At 43.9% G+C, this 14532-nt stretch overlaps 1 protein-coding gene across 1 annotated transcript in view; it reads right to left on the bottom strand.

The window, feature by feature from the left end:
* LOC144688799 (phospholipid-transporting ATPase ABCA1-like) overlaps positions 1 to 14532 on the bottom strand; it is a 132275-nt gene that overhangs the window by 64263 nt on the left and 53480 nt on the right. The window contains exons 11-15 of the mRNA XM_078555751.1: positions 9407 to 9611; positions 7579 to 7695; positions 5255 to 5426; positions 2597 to 2728; positions 13 to 152 (exon numbers count right to left, since the gene is read on the bottom strand). Coding sequence (XP_078411877.1) covers positions 13 to 152; positions 2597 to 2728; positions 5255 to 5426; positions 7579 to 7695; positions 9407 to 9611 — 766 coding nt within the window. The remainder of the gene's footprint in view (positions 1 to 12; positions 153 to 2596; positions 2729 to 5254; positions 5427 to 7578; positions 7696 to 9406; positions 9612 to 14532) is intronic.

The following is a 14532-nucleotide window of genomic DNA, read 5'->3' as shown; positions in this document are numbered from 1 at the left end:
TTGACTCCTCACCAGAGAGATTTTTTGTTTGTTCCCGACGTTTGTGCGCCAGATCCACATCGTCAATCATCAGCTTAATTTCTTCATTTACCTCCTCCTCAGTCAGCCCTTTCAGTCTTCCATAAAACCAGATGTGCTCCTCCACAGTCATTCTAAAACATCAGTTTAACAATTACAAACAAGAGATAATTGAGAGATTATTCAATGCTGCAGCATTTATTCTCCATTGGCCTTTTATAGAATTGCAAAAGTCACTGAGCCCTCTTGTTTTCCAATCAGATATCAAACCTCTGCTATTGAAGTGGTGTATTTGTTAATACTTACTGGTGAAGAAGACTGCTTTGCATAGAAGCAACGAGTCAATTTCTCAACTTTCTCACTGGTTCAGTGGGTAAACGTATCATCCAGTGTTCGACCATGCCACACAGACCAGGAAGATCCCCAGACTTGTCCCTTGTTTTGTACTGATTTTTAATAATGCAGAGGTTGGGTACTTCAATTGAACTCAGGCTAGGGAGGTCTACTGCTCCCAATCACTCTGCAGTGACCCACCAACTGGAAAATATGTGTATAGACACGGGATGACAAATTAAGGCTCAGTTAGCATAATCTTCATTGTTGAATAGGCTACTGACACTCAGGGCAGGGTCTAATGCCCTCCCCCAAGGCAAGTTTGGTGGCGGGGTCATTTAATCAGGCAGGAGGGTGCTGGGTGGGAAACCCACCACTTTCCTGCCTCTGCCCTGATTAACTCAAGGTGGGAAGGCCATCCAAGTGCTTTCATGCCCTGCCAACAATTGAGGCCCTTAAATGGGCAATCAAAGTCACTTAAGGGCTTCATCCTGCTGCTGCTGGGAACGAGGCAGTCAATATGTGGGAAAAGCAAATCCCATTGAGCTTGTGGGCTCCCTGGGGAACCCTCGGTCAAAGGCATTTAGTACCTGAACGAGGGACCAGGCATCAGGAAAGGCCAGGCTATTGAGAGCTACCCCTCTGCCCTCGTTGCTGACCTTCTTTCCCCCGTCCACAAACCCCACACCATGACCCCCAGCCCACCCTCACTCACCTGTGGCTTGGGTCCTTTGGTGAGGCTAGGCCTCTCCTTGGGTGCATTGCCGGCAGCTACCAGCAACTCACCAAAGCTCCTTCCAAACCTATGACCTCTACCACCTAGAAGAACAAGGGCAGCAGACAGATGGGAACACCACCACCTGCAAGCTCCCCTCCAAACTACACACGGTCCTGACTTGAAACTATAGCGCTGTTCCTTCACCGTCACTGGGTCAAAATCCTGGAACTCCCTTCCTAACAGCACTGTGGTGTTCTTACATCACATGGATTGCAGTGGTTCAAGAAGGCATCACCTCCTCAAGGGCAATGAGGGGTGGGCTATAAATGCTGGCCTTGCCAACGACACCCACACTCTATGAACAAATATAAAAAAAATGGACAGATGCCAGTCTCCGATTGGCTGGCAGCTCTTGGGGACGGGAAGGTGGAATTCCCACCCCCAGGGTCATTGATCCAGGGGAAGGCCCACTGCTGGCCATTTAAGTGTCTGAGATACATTTAATTTGGCAGGCCTTCCACAAGTGAGGTGACACAGAGCTCTCACCAGTTTTCCAACGGCTGGTGATAACCCTGTTGTCTGCATTAAATACCACCCTCAATTTCCACACGCACTACTTAGACAAAATACTTGTGGGCTACCAACACTAGCACCCGCCACTCATGGGAAATTTCACAGCCTTTGATTCATGGTGGGTAAATGAAGGGGACCTTTTTTCCTTTACAGCAATAAATGCTACAGAACTTGAAAAAAGAAATACGGGATGGATACGAGAATATTCTTCATACAGAATAACCAATAGTTGGGTAGAGTAACGAAGCTTAAAAAGAACTCTTGGAATTATTTATGAAACAACAGCAACTTGCCTTTAGCACCTTTAATGTAAAATATTCTAAAGTTCTTCATAGGTACGTTATCAAACTAAAACTGACATCAAACTTGAGATTTTAGGACAGATGACCAAAAACCATGCCAAAGAGATTGTAAGTAGCAGCTTAGAGGAGGAAAGAGAGGTAGAGTGATAGAGAAGATGTTTAGGGAGGTAATTCCAGAGCTTAGGGCCTCGATAGCTGAAGGCGCAGCTGCCAATGCTGAAGCAATTAAAATCAGAGATGTGCAAGAGACCAGAAATTGGAGGGTTGTAGGACTGGAGATGGTTACAGAGAAGGGCAAGGCCAAGGAGGGAAACCAAGGATAATAATTTTACAACTGAGGCATTGCTGGACCAGGAGAAAATGCAGGTCAGTGAGTACAGGGGTGATAGGTGAGCTGGACTTGGCAGCAGAGTTTTGGATGAGTTCAAGTTTACGGAGGATGAAGCTTTGGGATCCGAGACAGAAGAACATTGGAATAGTCAAGCCTAAAGACAACAAAAGCATGGAACGAGGGATTCTGGATGCTGTAATTAGGAGGGCTTCAGATTTTCCTTGATTGCTAAACTGCAATTGGATGATAAGATGGATATGAATGAGGCAGACTGTGATCTGGGTGATGCAAAAGTCCTTATTTAAAAAAAACAGTACTTACATGTCAAAAAGTACATTGTGCTGTGGACATATCCCTAGTGACTTTCTGATTGTATCCATCTCAGTGAAGATATTTCTGCCCAGAATATATGCCGTCCCAGACGTGGGTGGGAACAATCCAGTCAGGATAGACCTTGTGGGAAATAATAAACATAATTTCCGACTACTGTATATTGAAATGTCGCTGTAGAAAGGCAGACCATCAAAAATGTGAAATAGAAAATGGCAGAGATACACAGCAGGTATATCTGGCAAGAGAAAAGACACATTATTGTTTCAAGTGCAAACCATATGTTGGAATTTGTCAAGGCAAATGTCAGATACACTATTTCATCTTCAAGTACCTGAAACACTATTTAATCTTCCTCGGGGTAATGTCCTCTGGCCTGCCTTCAAAAGTACTAGAAGCATACCAGGCTCTGTTGCTTCCCTTCCCCCTCCAAATTTTTCATTGGGTTTTCCCATTCACATTCTATTACTCTTTGGAGACATGTTTAGCTCTTTGATTTTCCATCTCTTTGCAGCCCAGCTAAAATAACCTTGAACTGATATCCAGCCCTTGGCATCTTTTGCGTCCTAATGAAAGGTTCTACCTGAAACATCAAACTACCATTTTGCTTCCAGATTCTGATTGAACTACTGCACGTTTTTGTCCTGCAGATGCTGGCTCACCTCATTTGGTAGCATTCTAAGCAAAATTAGGTTGTGGATTCATATTTTACTCTAAATTTTGAGCCTACAAACTAGGCTAACACTGCAATGTCCGAAGCGGACTGCAACATTGTCAAGCCTGTGTTCCTGTGGCAAGATTTTTGGAAAGAGCAAAGAGTTCTCCTGGTGTCCTGACCAACATTCTTTCTTAACTAATGCCACCAAAAACAGATGAACTGATTGATTATCAAAGGATAATGGGAAAGGACAAGAAAATCAAATGAGGAGTTAGCTCTAGCTGCAGAGCTAGCACCAGCACAAGTGGGCTGAATGGCTTCGGTGATGTAAATTTTATGATGCTACTGGTGTTTGTAAGATTTTATTGCGTGAAGAGTTGTCACATTTGCTTACACAAAATCAATGCAATTTGGGGTGGTTCATTGGCTGTGAAGCTCTTCTGAGGTTTGTTTGAAGTGCAAGGCCCAGTATAAAGATATCTTCATATTTGCTTTAATTTTCTAGTTTTCCTTTTTCAGTTTTCTCTCTCTCTTTGTCCCTCAAAGTGAAGAGGATGCATGGAATCTTTTAATGTGGGGAGGCTCTAGGGCTGCAGCTACCACATGGTTCTGGCTGACCAGGAAACGCTCCTGTTCTTACTGCCTGCTACAGGCATGTCGGAAGGATTTACAGGTTGAAAATCAACCTGCTTGGCCATGCCACGAACGCACCTTCTGTGGCCATCAAGTCCTGGGATGGGACTCAAATCCGGAGCTTCTGGCTCAGACACAGGAACGCTACCCACTGCGCCACAAGATCTCCAGTGCAAAAGAACTACTCTCACACACGAGACAATCATGTTTATCCTATAAAGGTTGAGGGGAGTGATTTGTTGGGTGCATCATAGCTCAAAATCCTACCATATCTACACTTAACCATGAAGAGAGATTCAAAGTTCCACAGACAGAGAATGCCAGTGTCACTGGGTCTGAATGTAACAAATCATTGACTTTAAAAGAGGATCTAAGAAATAGTTCCAAAAAATGTAATTTTTGCATATTGCCACTATTTTGAATGGGAGCTGAGATAAGGAGAGGTTTTAAAGGGAAAGTAGAGCAGGCCATTCCCTCAATCGAAGGACATTAAACTGGCCAAGTTCATCATTGTTAGAGTGCAGCATTTATAAGTGTAGTTTGTCAATAAATCAAATTTGATGTTTATTTTGTGCTCTGTTCCAAAAGTGAGGTAATGCTTTTTCATGAGTGGGCAGATGACTGAGAGAGGAATCAGTGAAAGAGAGAGGGCGAGCAAAGAGAGAAAATGCAGAGGAGAGGGCAAGATGGAGAAAAGGGAGATAGAAAGATGGAGAGGAAAGCAAGGAGGCAAGGGAGCTAAGATGGAGTGGCAAGGAAGGAGGGGGACAAGAAAGGTTAAGAGATGGGAGCGAGGGAGATAAGAAAGGGGGAATGAGTGGTGGAGGGTGGGGACAAGAGAGATAAGGAGGGGAGATGGGATGGGCAATAAATGCTGGCCTAGCCAGCGATGCCCACATCCCATGAATGAATAGAAAAAGAGGAGTAAGGATGGGTCAAGATAAATGGTAAAGAAAGAGAAAGACTGAAAGAGAAAAATGACAAAAGAAGTGACCGACAGAGCAATCAAGAGCACACATGCAACAACAAAGGGAGATGGGACTCGATCTTCTGCTCCAAGTTGTGAATTGCATGTGTTACTTCAATAACTTGTTTGATCAGGACAGCTCCCACAGAAGCCAACAGCATCAATGTTTGAGCTAGTATGGGTAATTCATAATCCTCACTGATACATTTAGAAAACTGCAATATATACGCATTATACTTGGTGGTATAATGGTGGCCAACTGTTAGTTATTACTAGATCAAAAATTGTAACATCATAATGCTTATTTAATATTAAAAACTGCTTGCCAGGCAAGACATCACCTACCTAAACACCCCAATCAATACCTACCCACCTGTCAAACAAGTCTTACATGGTAGTTGTTTTTCCAGCTCCATTATGTCCTAAGAATGAGGTGATTTGCCCCTCATAGAAATTGAGGCTAAGTCCATTAACAGCCACCTTCTTCCCATTTCCGTAAACCTTCACTAGCTTCTGGATGGACACGCCCAACTTGAGGTGAGTTGGTTCCTTTTCCAGATGGACTGAAAAAAAAACACAAGGAAGATGCTCCTAAATGTTAACTATGTAAAATTATCACCACCAGAACATCAGTCACACAGCAAACAAGATGAGTCAAGCTTAAAAACATGCAAAATTTAAAAAAAGTGCTGGAAAAACTCAGCAGGTCTGGCAGCATCTGTGGAGAAAGAAACAGCGTTAACGTTTTGAGTCCAATATGACTCCAAAGAAGTTCCAAAGAAGAGTCATATTGGACTCGAAACATTAACTCAGTTTCCCTCTCCACAGATGCTGCCAGACCTACTGAGTTTTTCCAGCACTTTTTTGTTTTATTTCATATCTCCAGTATCTACAGTATTTTGTTTGCTCTTCCTTAAAAACATGCGCCCCTTTCACTCAGCCATTTTAAACTAATCACATGGAGTTGTTAATCAAACACTTCTCAGTAGAGGAACAGGTGGGGAACTCCCTTTACTTGATACTGAAATAAAATGACACTCATATCAATATATTCTTTGTCTCCCTTCTGATTCTCCTCGTCACACATTACTCCAAGGAGGACAGGTGGTTTGGCCTACAATTCACACCAATTCTGTTTTTAAAATGGGAGGCGCATTGACCACTCAGCTTGTCATGTCCAGCAACAACATTGGCTGCACAAATCCACAGGCAAAAACTCAAGTCATAAAAGGTGACAACCCAGTTGTCCAGATGTGTCACTCCAAGTCCACCCTATAGTGTGAACAACTCATATCTGGATATCAGCTGTGTTACCCAGATTAATTTTTTGAAATATGAATTGACCACACAACCTTGAAGGAACAGGAGTAAAATACTGTGGTTACTGGAAATCTGATTTAAAACCAGAAAATGCTGGAAATATTCAGCAAGCCAAGCAGCATCTGTGGAGAGGAAAGCAGAGTTAATGGCCTGGATTTTCACCCAGCCAGGATGACACAGGAGCTCTTTAAAATTCTGGGATTCCTGACCCCATTCCTGGGCTGTCTGATTTTCAGGAGTGCCTTTAAAGAGGGCGGTCTGGTTTCCGTCAAAAGCCTGAATCCAACGCTCCTGACCTGTCCGGCTCTATTGCAGAGATAGGCATGTCCTACTCTTCTGCAATTTTAATGGACTCGGGCCAGGTTTTTAAAGGGTTGCAGCTCACAGTCCCTCAGGGGAGTCGTGAACCCCAGTCTGCATGAGGGGACCTTTTAAAAAAGTAAGTTCAAAAGGTCCTCCTCATGCCAAGTTATGCCACCCCAGCCAATCCCCATGGCCCCTCATGCCCCCTCTGCCAAACTATGTCCTTTCACCCACCCCCTATGGCCCAATGCCAAGCATACATAATGAGGCTTGGCTGAGAGCCCAGACAACCATTACTTTTGTCGGAACACCTTAGCCTAAGAGAAAACATAGCTTGATTTACAGCTCAGGCTGTCTGATCTATGCAGTCAATTGCACAATGTTTAATTGCACAAGGTTAAGTGGCTTCAAGGGCTTCCAGTTTTTGTTATTGATACTTTAAAGGGTCCAGATGATTGGCACTTTTATTGACTTCTGGTGAAATGACTTTTTTTTAAAACCGTAGAAAGCTGTGAACAAATTGCTTTTTTAAACACATCTTACTGTCATGATAGGGTTCATTGACCCCTTATATACTGTATAAAACTAATGGGGCATGGAAGTGGCATAGCTTAGCATTGGGTGTATGAAGGGCCATGGGGAGTGGTTGGAAGGGCATAGCTTGGCACAGGGGTACAAGGGGCCATAGGAGTAGGTAGGGGGACATGATGTGGCAAGGATGAGGCATGGGGAGTGTGTGAGGGGTGAGGGCTGGAGGGCCTGTGTTTTTAATTTAACTGGGACAAAGTCCCACAGCACGGAGTCAAGCCTCTTAGACAACCGGCGGCCACACCCAGCTACCCCTGTGGCTACCTCCAAACTTTTCCTGGGTCAGTTGTCCTGACTCCATCCCGCACCTGCCCCCCGGCAATGAAGATCCCACCTTTGCAGGCACTCTCTCATGAGGTGGGCAACTACCGCTACCCGCATTTAGGATGAAAATCCAGGTCAAAATTTCAGGTTGATGATCTTTCATCAGACTGTTGATGATCTTAAAATTATTGGAGATGTACAAAAACAACAAACCCAAAATGGTGGATCTGTAGCCCTTACCTTTATTGGTGCTGCTGTTATCAGAGAGTTCAAACAGATCCTCATTACAGTAGAACTCTCCGCACCAGTAACTCCTGAGGACAGGAAAATACCAGGGTTTCGGAATTCCATATTGACCTACGAGCAAATATCCAGTAATAAAATGGGAGCAGAATCTTCCACACCTGATCAACAACAAATCCATTCATATAGCGTTCTACATCCAGAAAGATGCCTTAAAGCACTTCACAATAGGTTGGAAAAATACTTTCAAAACCAAGCATGGGAAAACGTGAGGAGAGTGGGAAATGGTGGCGAGCGAACCAATGAGAATGAGGTTTGATGAGAAACTTCAAAAGTAGAAAGAAAGGTGAAAGGGAGAAGGATGCGTGAAAGGAAGAACATGCATTTGTATTGTCGCTTTCACATCATCGGCCAATGAATTACCATTGTAGCTCAGTCAATGCTGTGCTGTAGTTAAACGCAGCAAGTAGTTTGCAAGCTGTAAAGTCCCTTGGCAAATATAACCCAGTTAATAGTGCTTTTGATGGTGCTGGCTGAGGGGTGAATGTTGGCCAGGGAACAAGACAACTCCCTATTGTGCAAATAGTTTAGCGGGATCTATTATATTCATTTAAACAGGGCCTCAGTTTAATGTTTCAGTTGAAAGGGGACAGTTCCAAAAAAGGACACCCTCCTTACAACATTGAAGTGTCAGCCTAAATTATGGGCTCAACTTCTGGAATGGGGCTTCAACCCACAATTCTTCTGACTCAGAGAAACATGCAGCCAACTAAGCCAAGGGACACCTAGGGAATTCCACAAGATGCGTATGTAGTGGCCAAAGGAACAGCTGCCGATTGTAGAGTGCGAGCAAAGGATTAGTGGTAGAGGAGTAAAATGAACAAGGAGTGATGAGAAACATGAGCTGGGATTTTCCCACCCCACCATGGCAGGACCTGCTGCAGGGGATGCAGCGGGTCAGCCAAGTCCATTGACGGGACTGGAAGATCCCGACGACAGGCGGGGCTGGAAAATCTGGGCCATTGTTTTTGAGGAGATGTCCAGTGTTTGAGCTGCAGTGTGTGTATGCAGGAACCTGAAGCAAGAGATCACAAAATTAAGGAGGAGCATCGATACGGACAGATTTGAAGAGGAGGACAAGAACTGGCTAATCAATACAAATCAATGAATTTTTCATTGCAGTCGACCATATGATGGCGCAGTAAATGTGAACCAATGGCATTCAACCAGGTTTAAGTTCTATTGAATTATCAAATTGCACATAACTTTCAGAGAACATTTGCCTTCCTTCTTCTGGGGAAGCTGACTCTTCTTGAAATTTGGTCAAGGGGTAATGGTTGCTTTCTGGTACATCGAGCAAGTTCTTCATGCAAGAACACATACACTTATGAGTTTGCAGGATATTTAGCCTTGGGGCCATCACAGACAAGCTTGACCAGCTCTCGCCCGATGCTCATACACGCACCTTCAGAGTGGTCATTGGATAGCTGGAAACCAGGCTGATTAATCTTGCCCCTAGCCCAAGGCATGGAGATAAATAGTAGCTTCCCCTATCACCCAATTGAGATTGGCTAACTCAGTGACAAAATTTGGGTTTTCCTGGTCCATATGCCTCAATAATGCACTGTACAATGTTCTTATGATATGATCCACCAGAAAAGTTTATCTAGATGAAGTGTTTCAAAATGGATTTTCATTGATCTAAAGGTAACGAATTTATGAAATTTGTTTAAAAATATATTTGCCTTTATTTAGTCCAGCTAGATCAAGGAGACATTTGCATTGCACTTTTGCCATAATATAACTTGATAAGATAAATAATTACCTGGAAACACTGCTTCAATGTACCATGCGGCAATGCCATAGAGGACAGCGTCAATCAGCATGAGGATGATGGAAGTAGTAAAATTGTATGCATCACCCTCTACAGGGCTGGAGACAAGGTTAAACCACTGAATACCAACTCCTTGTTCCTCATAGAGAGAGAAATATTCGCACCCAAAGCCAAACGCAACCGGAGATAACAGGCTCTGTGAGCAAAGACACAAGGGATTTCAGAAACTATCGAATGCACTTTTTAATCTCATGAAGAGTAGAAAACTCCTGGTAAATCATGAAAATGTCATTTGGTTGCAAAAATGTCTAATTTCATGATTAGTTTGTTTTAGGAGTATAGCTTTTAGTGGGGATTGAAGTTTTTAAGTGTAAAATAATGGAAGCACCTGGCTTGGGAGGCAAACTCTTGTAAAGTAATTAAAATTCAAGGGGTGGCCTGTGTTTATTAAATAAGGTCAGAGCTGGGAGTGGGAAAACATTAAACAATGGGTGGCCCCTTTGAGAGTTTGAGGGTGGAGAGGAGATGTCTACAGTTGTCTTCAGAAGGGGTTTAAATTATTCACATGGTTTCCCAGGACAAAGGGAAAGTTTGGGAATTAAAGTTAATTAGTTAAAATCTATCTGCAACATCCTCGGTGTGCCACGTTGCCAAGAGGGTAGGTTGCAGGGAAGTGCCTTTTTATTTTGTGTTTAATGGCGTGATTTCTCACAGAAACAGAGGCAGTCAGCTGGAACCTGGGAGCAGTTTTGAGACAAGCAGAGAGGGAAGTCTTCCGGAGTATACAAACCAGTAGCAGAGGGCTATCAGAAACCAAGGGTGTTTTCTGATTTTGGTGTCACTGAACAAGAAAGCAGTGGGGTCCATGCTCGAGCTAGGGTGTCCACAATCCTGAAGTGCTCAAGGAGAATTGGAGAGTCACCTAGTTGGTACTAGTGGAATGGCCCCAAGGAATCTCAAACCTCAGAATAGCGGGAACACCGAGGAGAATCAAAGTGAATTCCTGAGAGCTGTGACTTGGTGCCAGGAGAAGTGAAGGAAACCTCAAGATCCTGTAAAGTACAGGAGAACTTTTGGAATGGAAATAAAAGTAGAACGGGGAGTTTCCTGTTGAGATTTTTGGGCTTAAGGAATAAGGGTTTATAAAATAGTGTTAGGTTAGTAGAGTTTGCTTTGTTTAACTCTTGTACAGTAAAGGCTTTTGTTTAAAACATGAAATCTTGTGGCGCAATTCTCAGTTAATACCTGGGAGTTTGAATTTCTTTTAAAAATGTTACTGGTCTCCCTCAAGATCAATTAATTTTTTCCACAAGAATTTAGTGTGGGCCTGTCATGAAGCTTTTAATGTATATATTATTGGAAAATATTTTCTTTTTAAAATAGAGGCTTAGATAGTCTGTGGGTGTGTCTTAAGTGGACTAAAGCTAGCAAGTCTGGGTGCTTTGATGTGTACTACTTTTGAGATGTAAGAGAGGTAGAGTACATTTGCATTTTTTGAACAGAGCATTCAAGAAGGCGAGTGAAATCTGACACCTAGCTAGCAGAGACAAGCAATGTGTTTATATTGCTAATAAAAATGATACTGTGAAAAGGGTTATATTGTTAGAAGAGGTGGAGCTCAAAGAGGCTAGTGATATAATGAAAATTTACATTCAATGAACTGTGCTAGGTATAACTTCAGCAGTTTTCGTGTGTGTAGGGCAGAGGCAATGTAAGATCAAAGTAGCTGTAAGCCTACAATTATCTCCACAGGAGCCAAAGTGAGAAGAACCTCATTTTGAATTCGTAAGGTGAAAATGCTTTGCCTGGTGTCTAGTTAAGTCTAAGGGTTGCTATTGCCTTAATGGAGATGAGTTTGGGAATTTGTTAAAAATTATGATAGTAGCAATTTGTAGCCATGTGTATATATTTAACTTGTGTAAATTAATAAAATGCTTTATTTAGTTTAATATAAAACCTCTCGAGAACTGGTGGCCTGATTCCTGAATTTAGAGTTGCATTTCAAACACAACACTTAAAATTATAGCTTATGACAGCTGTTTGATGTTTCCCTCAGATTTTTAAATAACTCACTTTTACCAAAGGCTGTCTCATAACAAGCCTCAAATTCCAAGCTCGAGGAGAGCATAGTGGGGATGGATTACCTGAGGGACAGTGTGGGCAAGAACTTCAATTTGCTGGGTTTCGGCCCTGATTAAATTTGGCCCCAGGTTCTGATGGCAAGTCTTACTGGCATATCTGGAGACATTTCTGGGAATTTTATTAAGATCTAACAGAACTCTTGCCAGCAGAGAACTAACAAGTTCTGCTGTGGGCTGCACAAAGGTCAAAAAACAAAGATCCCAGCGGGGACTGATTATTTTTGAAAACATGCATACTTGCTCCCTTAGGAGCAGAAGAATATGTAACTTATTATTGTTTTCTTTGCCTTTCCCAGGATTTGATGTCTCACTATTGGAGCAGCCAGACCTCAGTATAACAGGGCTGGCACCTCTGACATGCTGTTATAGAGGAGGGATCAAAAGATAATCAAAGAGTGACATCACAGGGCAGTAGGTAGGCAATTGGCTGCTGAGTGTTACCATGTTTTGCTCTTTAAGCTAGGCCAGTAGTTTAAATTAAGAGCTAGGAAACTATATCACTTTACGGAAATCAATAACTAAAAGCAGATAAGCTGAAACAAAACTAAAAATATCAAGTAAATCAAAACCTTAAATTAATTTTAATTAAATAAGGTCAGACATGGAAGGCAGGGCAAGTAGAGAGTGTCATTACTGCTGTGTGGGGAAGCTGGAGACCAGCAAGATCCTGAGCAACCATATCTGCAACGTGTCTGAGACTCAAGGAACTTCAGCTGAAGAGTTGCTACATTTCACCTACTTAAAACTTATTACATTTCTAACTTATCCCAATTTTGATAAAAGGTCATCGATCCAAAACATTGGGTGGTCGGGAGAGCCAGAGAGCCCTGCGTCGTCTCTTTTCAGGAAGGCCTACCGAATTAAGAGCCACTCAGGTACTTGACAGGCCAGTGGCAATCCTGCCCCAGGATCAATGACCCCAGGGTGCATGTCCCATTTGTCGAGAGTGCCAGCTAATCAGAGGCTGCCAGCTCTATTGAACGGCAGTGTCACCAGAGGCTGCTGTTGGTACTAAACCTACCAGAGGCCTAGGATTGTGGATGAACACAGGCCACAGGTGAGTGATGGCATGAGGGGTTCATGAGGTAGGGGTCACAGGAGAGGAGAGTTGGCAGCAAGGGCAAGGGGTAGCACTCAGCAAGCACCCCCATCCCGATGTCACTTGATCAGGCACTGAGTGAAGGAGCAACCCAGAGCCGGCAAGCAACTCTGTATAGGTTTGCCAGTGTTCCCAGCATGGCGAGTCCCCAGCCTGCCGCTGGGTTAATACCTGCAGCAGCAGAATGAGACACTTATGTGGGCATTAATTGGTCACTTACTGGCCTTTGGCCTTCCCAACATGGACTTAATTGGAGTGGATTGGGGGTGGGGGTTGGGGGGGGGGGGGGGCAGTGGCGGCATTCCCACCTGCCACCCTCCTGCCAGATTAAATGCCCCCCCCACTACCAAACTCACCACAGGGGAGAGCATTAAATTATTTTTTTTATTCATTCACAGAATGTGGGCTTCGCTGGCTGGGCCAGCATTTATTGCCCATCCATAGTTGTCCTCGAGAAGGTCGTGTTGAGCTGCCTTCTTGAACCCCTGCAGTCCATGTGGTGTAGGTACACCCACAGTGCTGTTAGGAAGGGAGTTCCAGGATTCTGATCCAGCGACAGTGAAGGACGGCATTATATTTCCAAGTCAGGATGGTGAGTGACTTGGAGGGGAACTTCCAGGTGGTGGTGTTCCCATGTATGTGCTGCCCTTGTCCTTCTAGATAGTAGTGGTCGTGTGTTTGAAAGATGCTGTCGAAGGAGCCTTGGTGAATTCCTGCAGTGCATCTTGTAGATGGTACACACTGCTGCTACTGTGCGTTGGTGGTGGAGGGAGTGAATGTTTGTGGATGTGGTGCCAATTAAGCGGGCTGCTTTGTCCTGGATGGTGTCAAGCTTCTTGAGTGTTGTGGGAGCTGCACTCATCCAGGCAAGCGGGGAGTATTCCATCACACTCCTCGCTTGTGCCTTGAAGATGGTGGACAGACTTTGGGGAGTCAGGAGGTGAGTTAGTTGTCCTAGCCTCTGACCTGGTCTTGTAGCCACAGTATTTATATGGCTCGTCCAGTTCCGTTTCTGGTCAATGGTAACCCCCAGGATGTTGATAGTAGGGGATTCAGTGATGGTAATGCCATTGAACATCAAGGGGCGATGGTTGGATTCTCTCTTGTTGGAGATGGTCTTTGCCTGGCACTTGTGTGGTGCAAATGTTACTTGCCACATGTCAGCCCAACCCTGGTATTGCCCAGGTCTTGCTGCATTTGGACATGGACTGCTTCAGTATCTGAGGAGTTGTGAATGGTGAACATTGTGCAATCATCAGCGAATATCCCCTCTTCTGACCTTATGATGGAAGGAAGGTCATTGATGAAGCAGATGAAGCTGGTTGGGCCGAGGGCACTACCCTGAGGAACTCCTGCAGTGATGTTCTGGAGCTGAGATGACTGACCTCCAACAACCACAACCATCTTCCTTTACACTAGGTATGACTCCAGTGGTGAGTTTACCCCTTGATTCCCAATGACTCCAGTTTTGCTGGGGCTCCTTGATGCCACACTCTGTCAAATGCTGCCTTGGTGTCAAGGACAGTCACTCTCACCTCACCTCGGGAGTTCAGCTCTTCTGTCCATGTTTGAACCAAGGCTGTAATGAGGTTCTGAGATTCTACCCATTAACTTCTCTCTCCACAGATGCTGCCTGACTTGCTGAGTTTTTCCAGCATTTTGTGTTTATTTCAGATTTCCATCAGATGCAGTATCTTGCTTTTGTGTGTTTAGTGAATCACACCTGGAGTACTTTGCAGTGTTTTGGCCTCCAAACTCAAAGAAGGGTATACTTGCCTTAAAACGGATGCAACAAAGGTTCACTAGATCGATTCTAGGAATGACAGTGTTGCCCAACAAGGTGAGATTAAGTAGAATTGGCCTAAACTCTGGAATTT

Source organism: Cetorhinus maximus, chromosome 13 (assembly GCF_964194155.1).
Source record: "Cetorhinus maximus chromosome 13, sCetMax3.hap1.1, whole genome shotgun sequence".
Lineage (NCBI taxonomy): Eukaryota > Metazoa > Chordata > Chondrichthyes > Lamniformes > Cetorhinidae > Cetorhinus > Cetorhinus maximus.
Note: the sequence above shows the minus strand (reverse complement) of the source record. Positions and strands in the feature narration are given on the sequence as shown.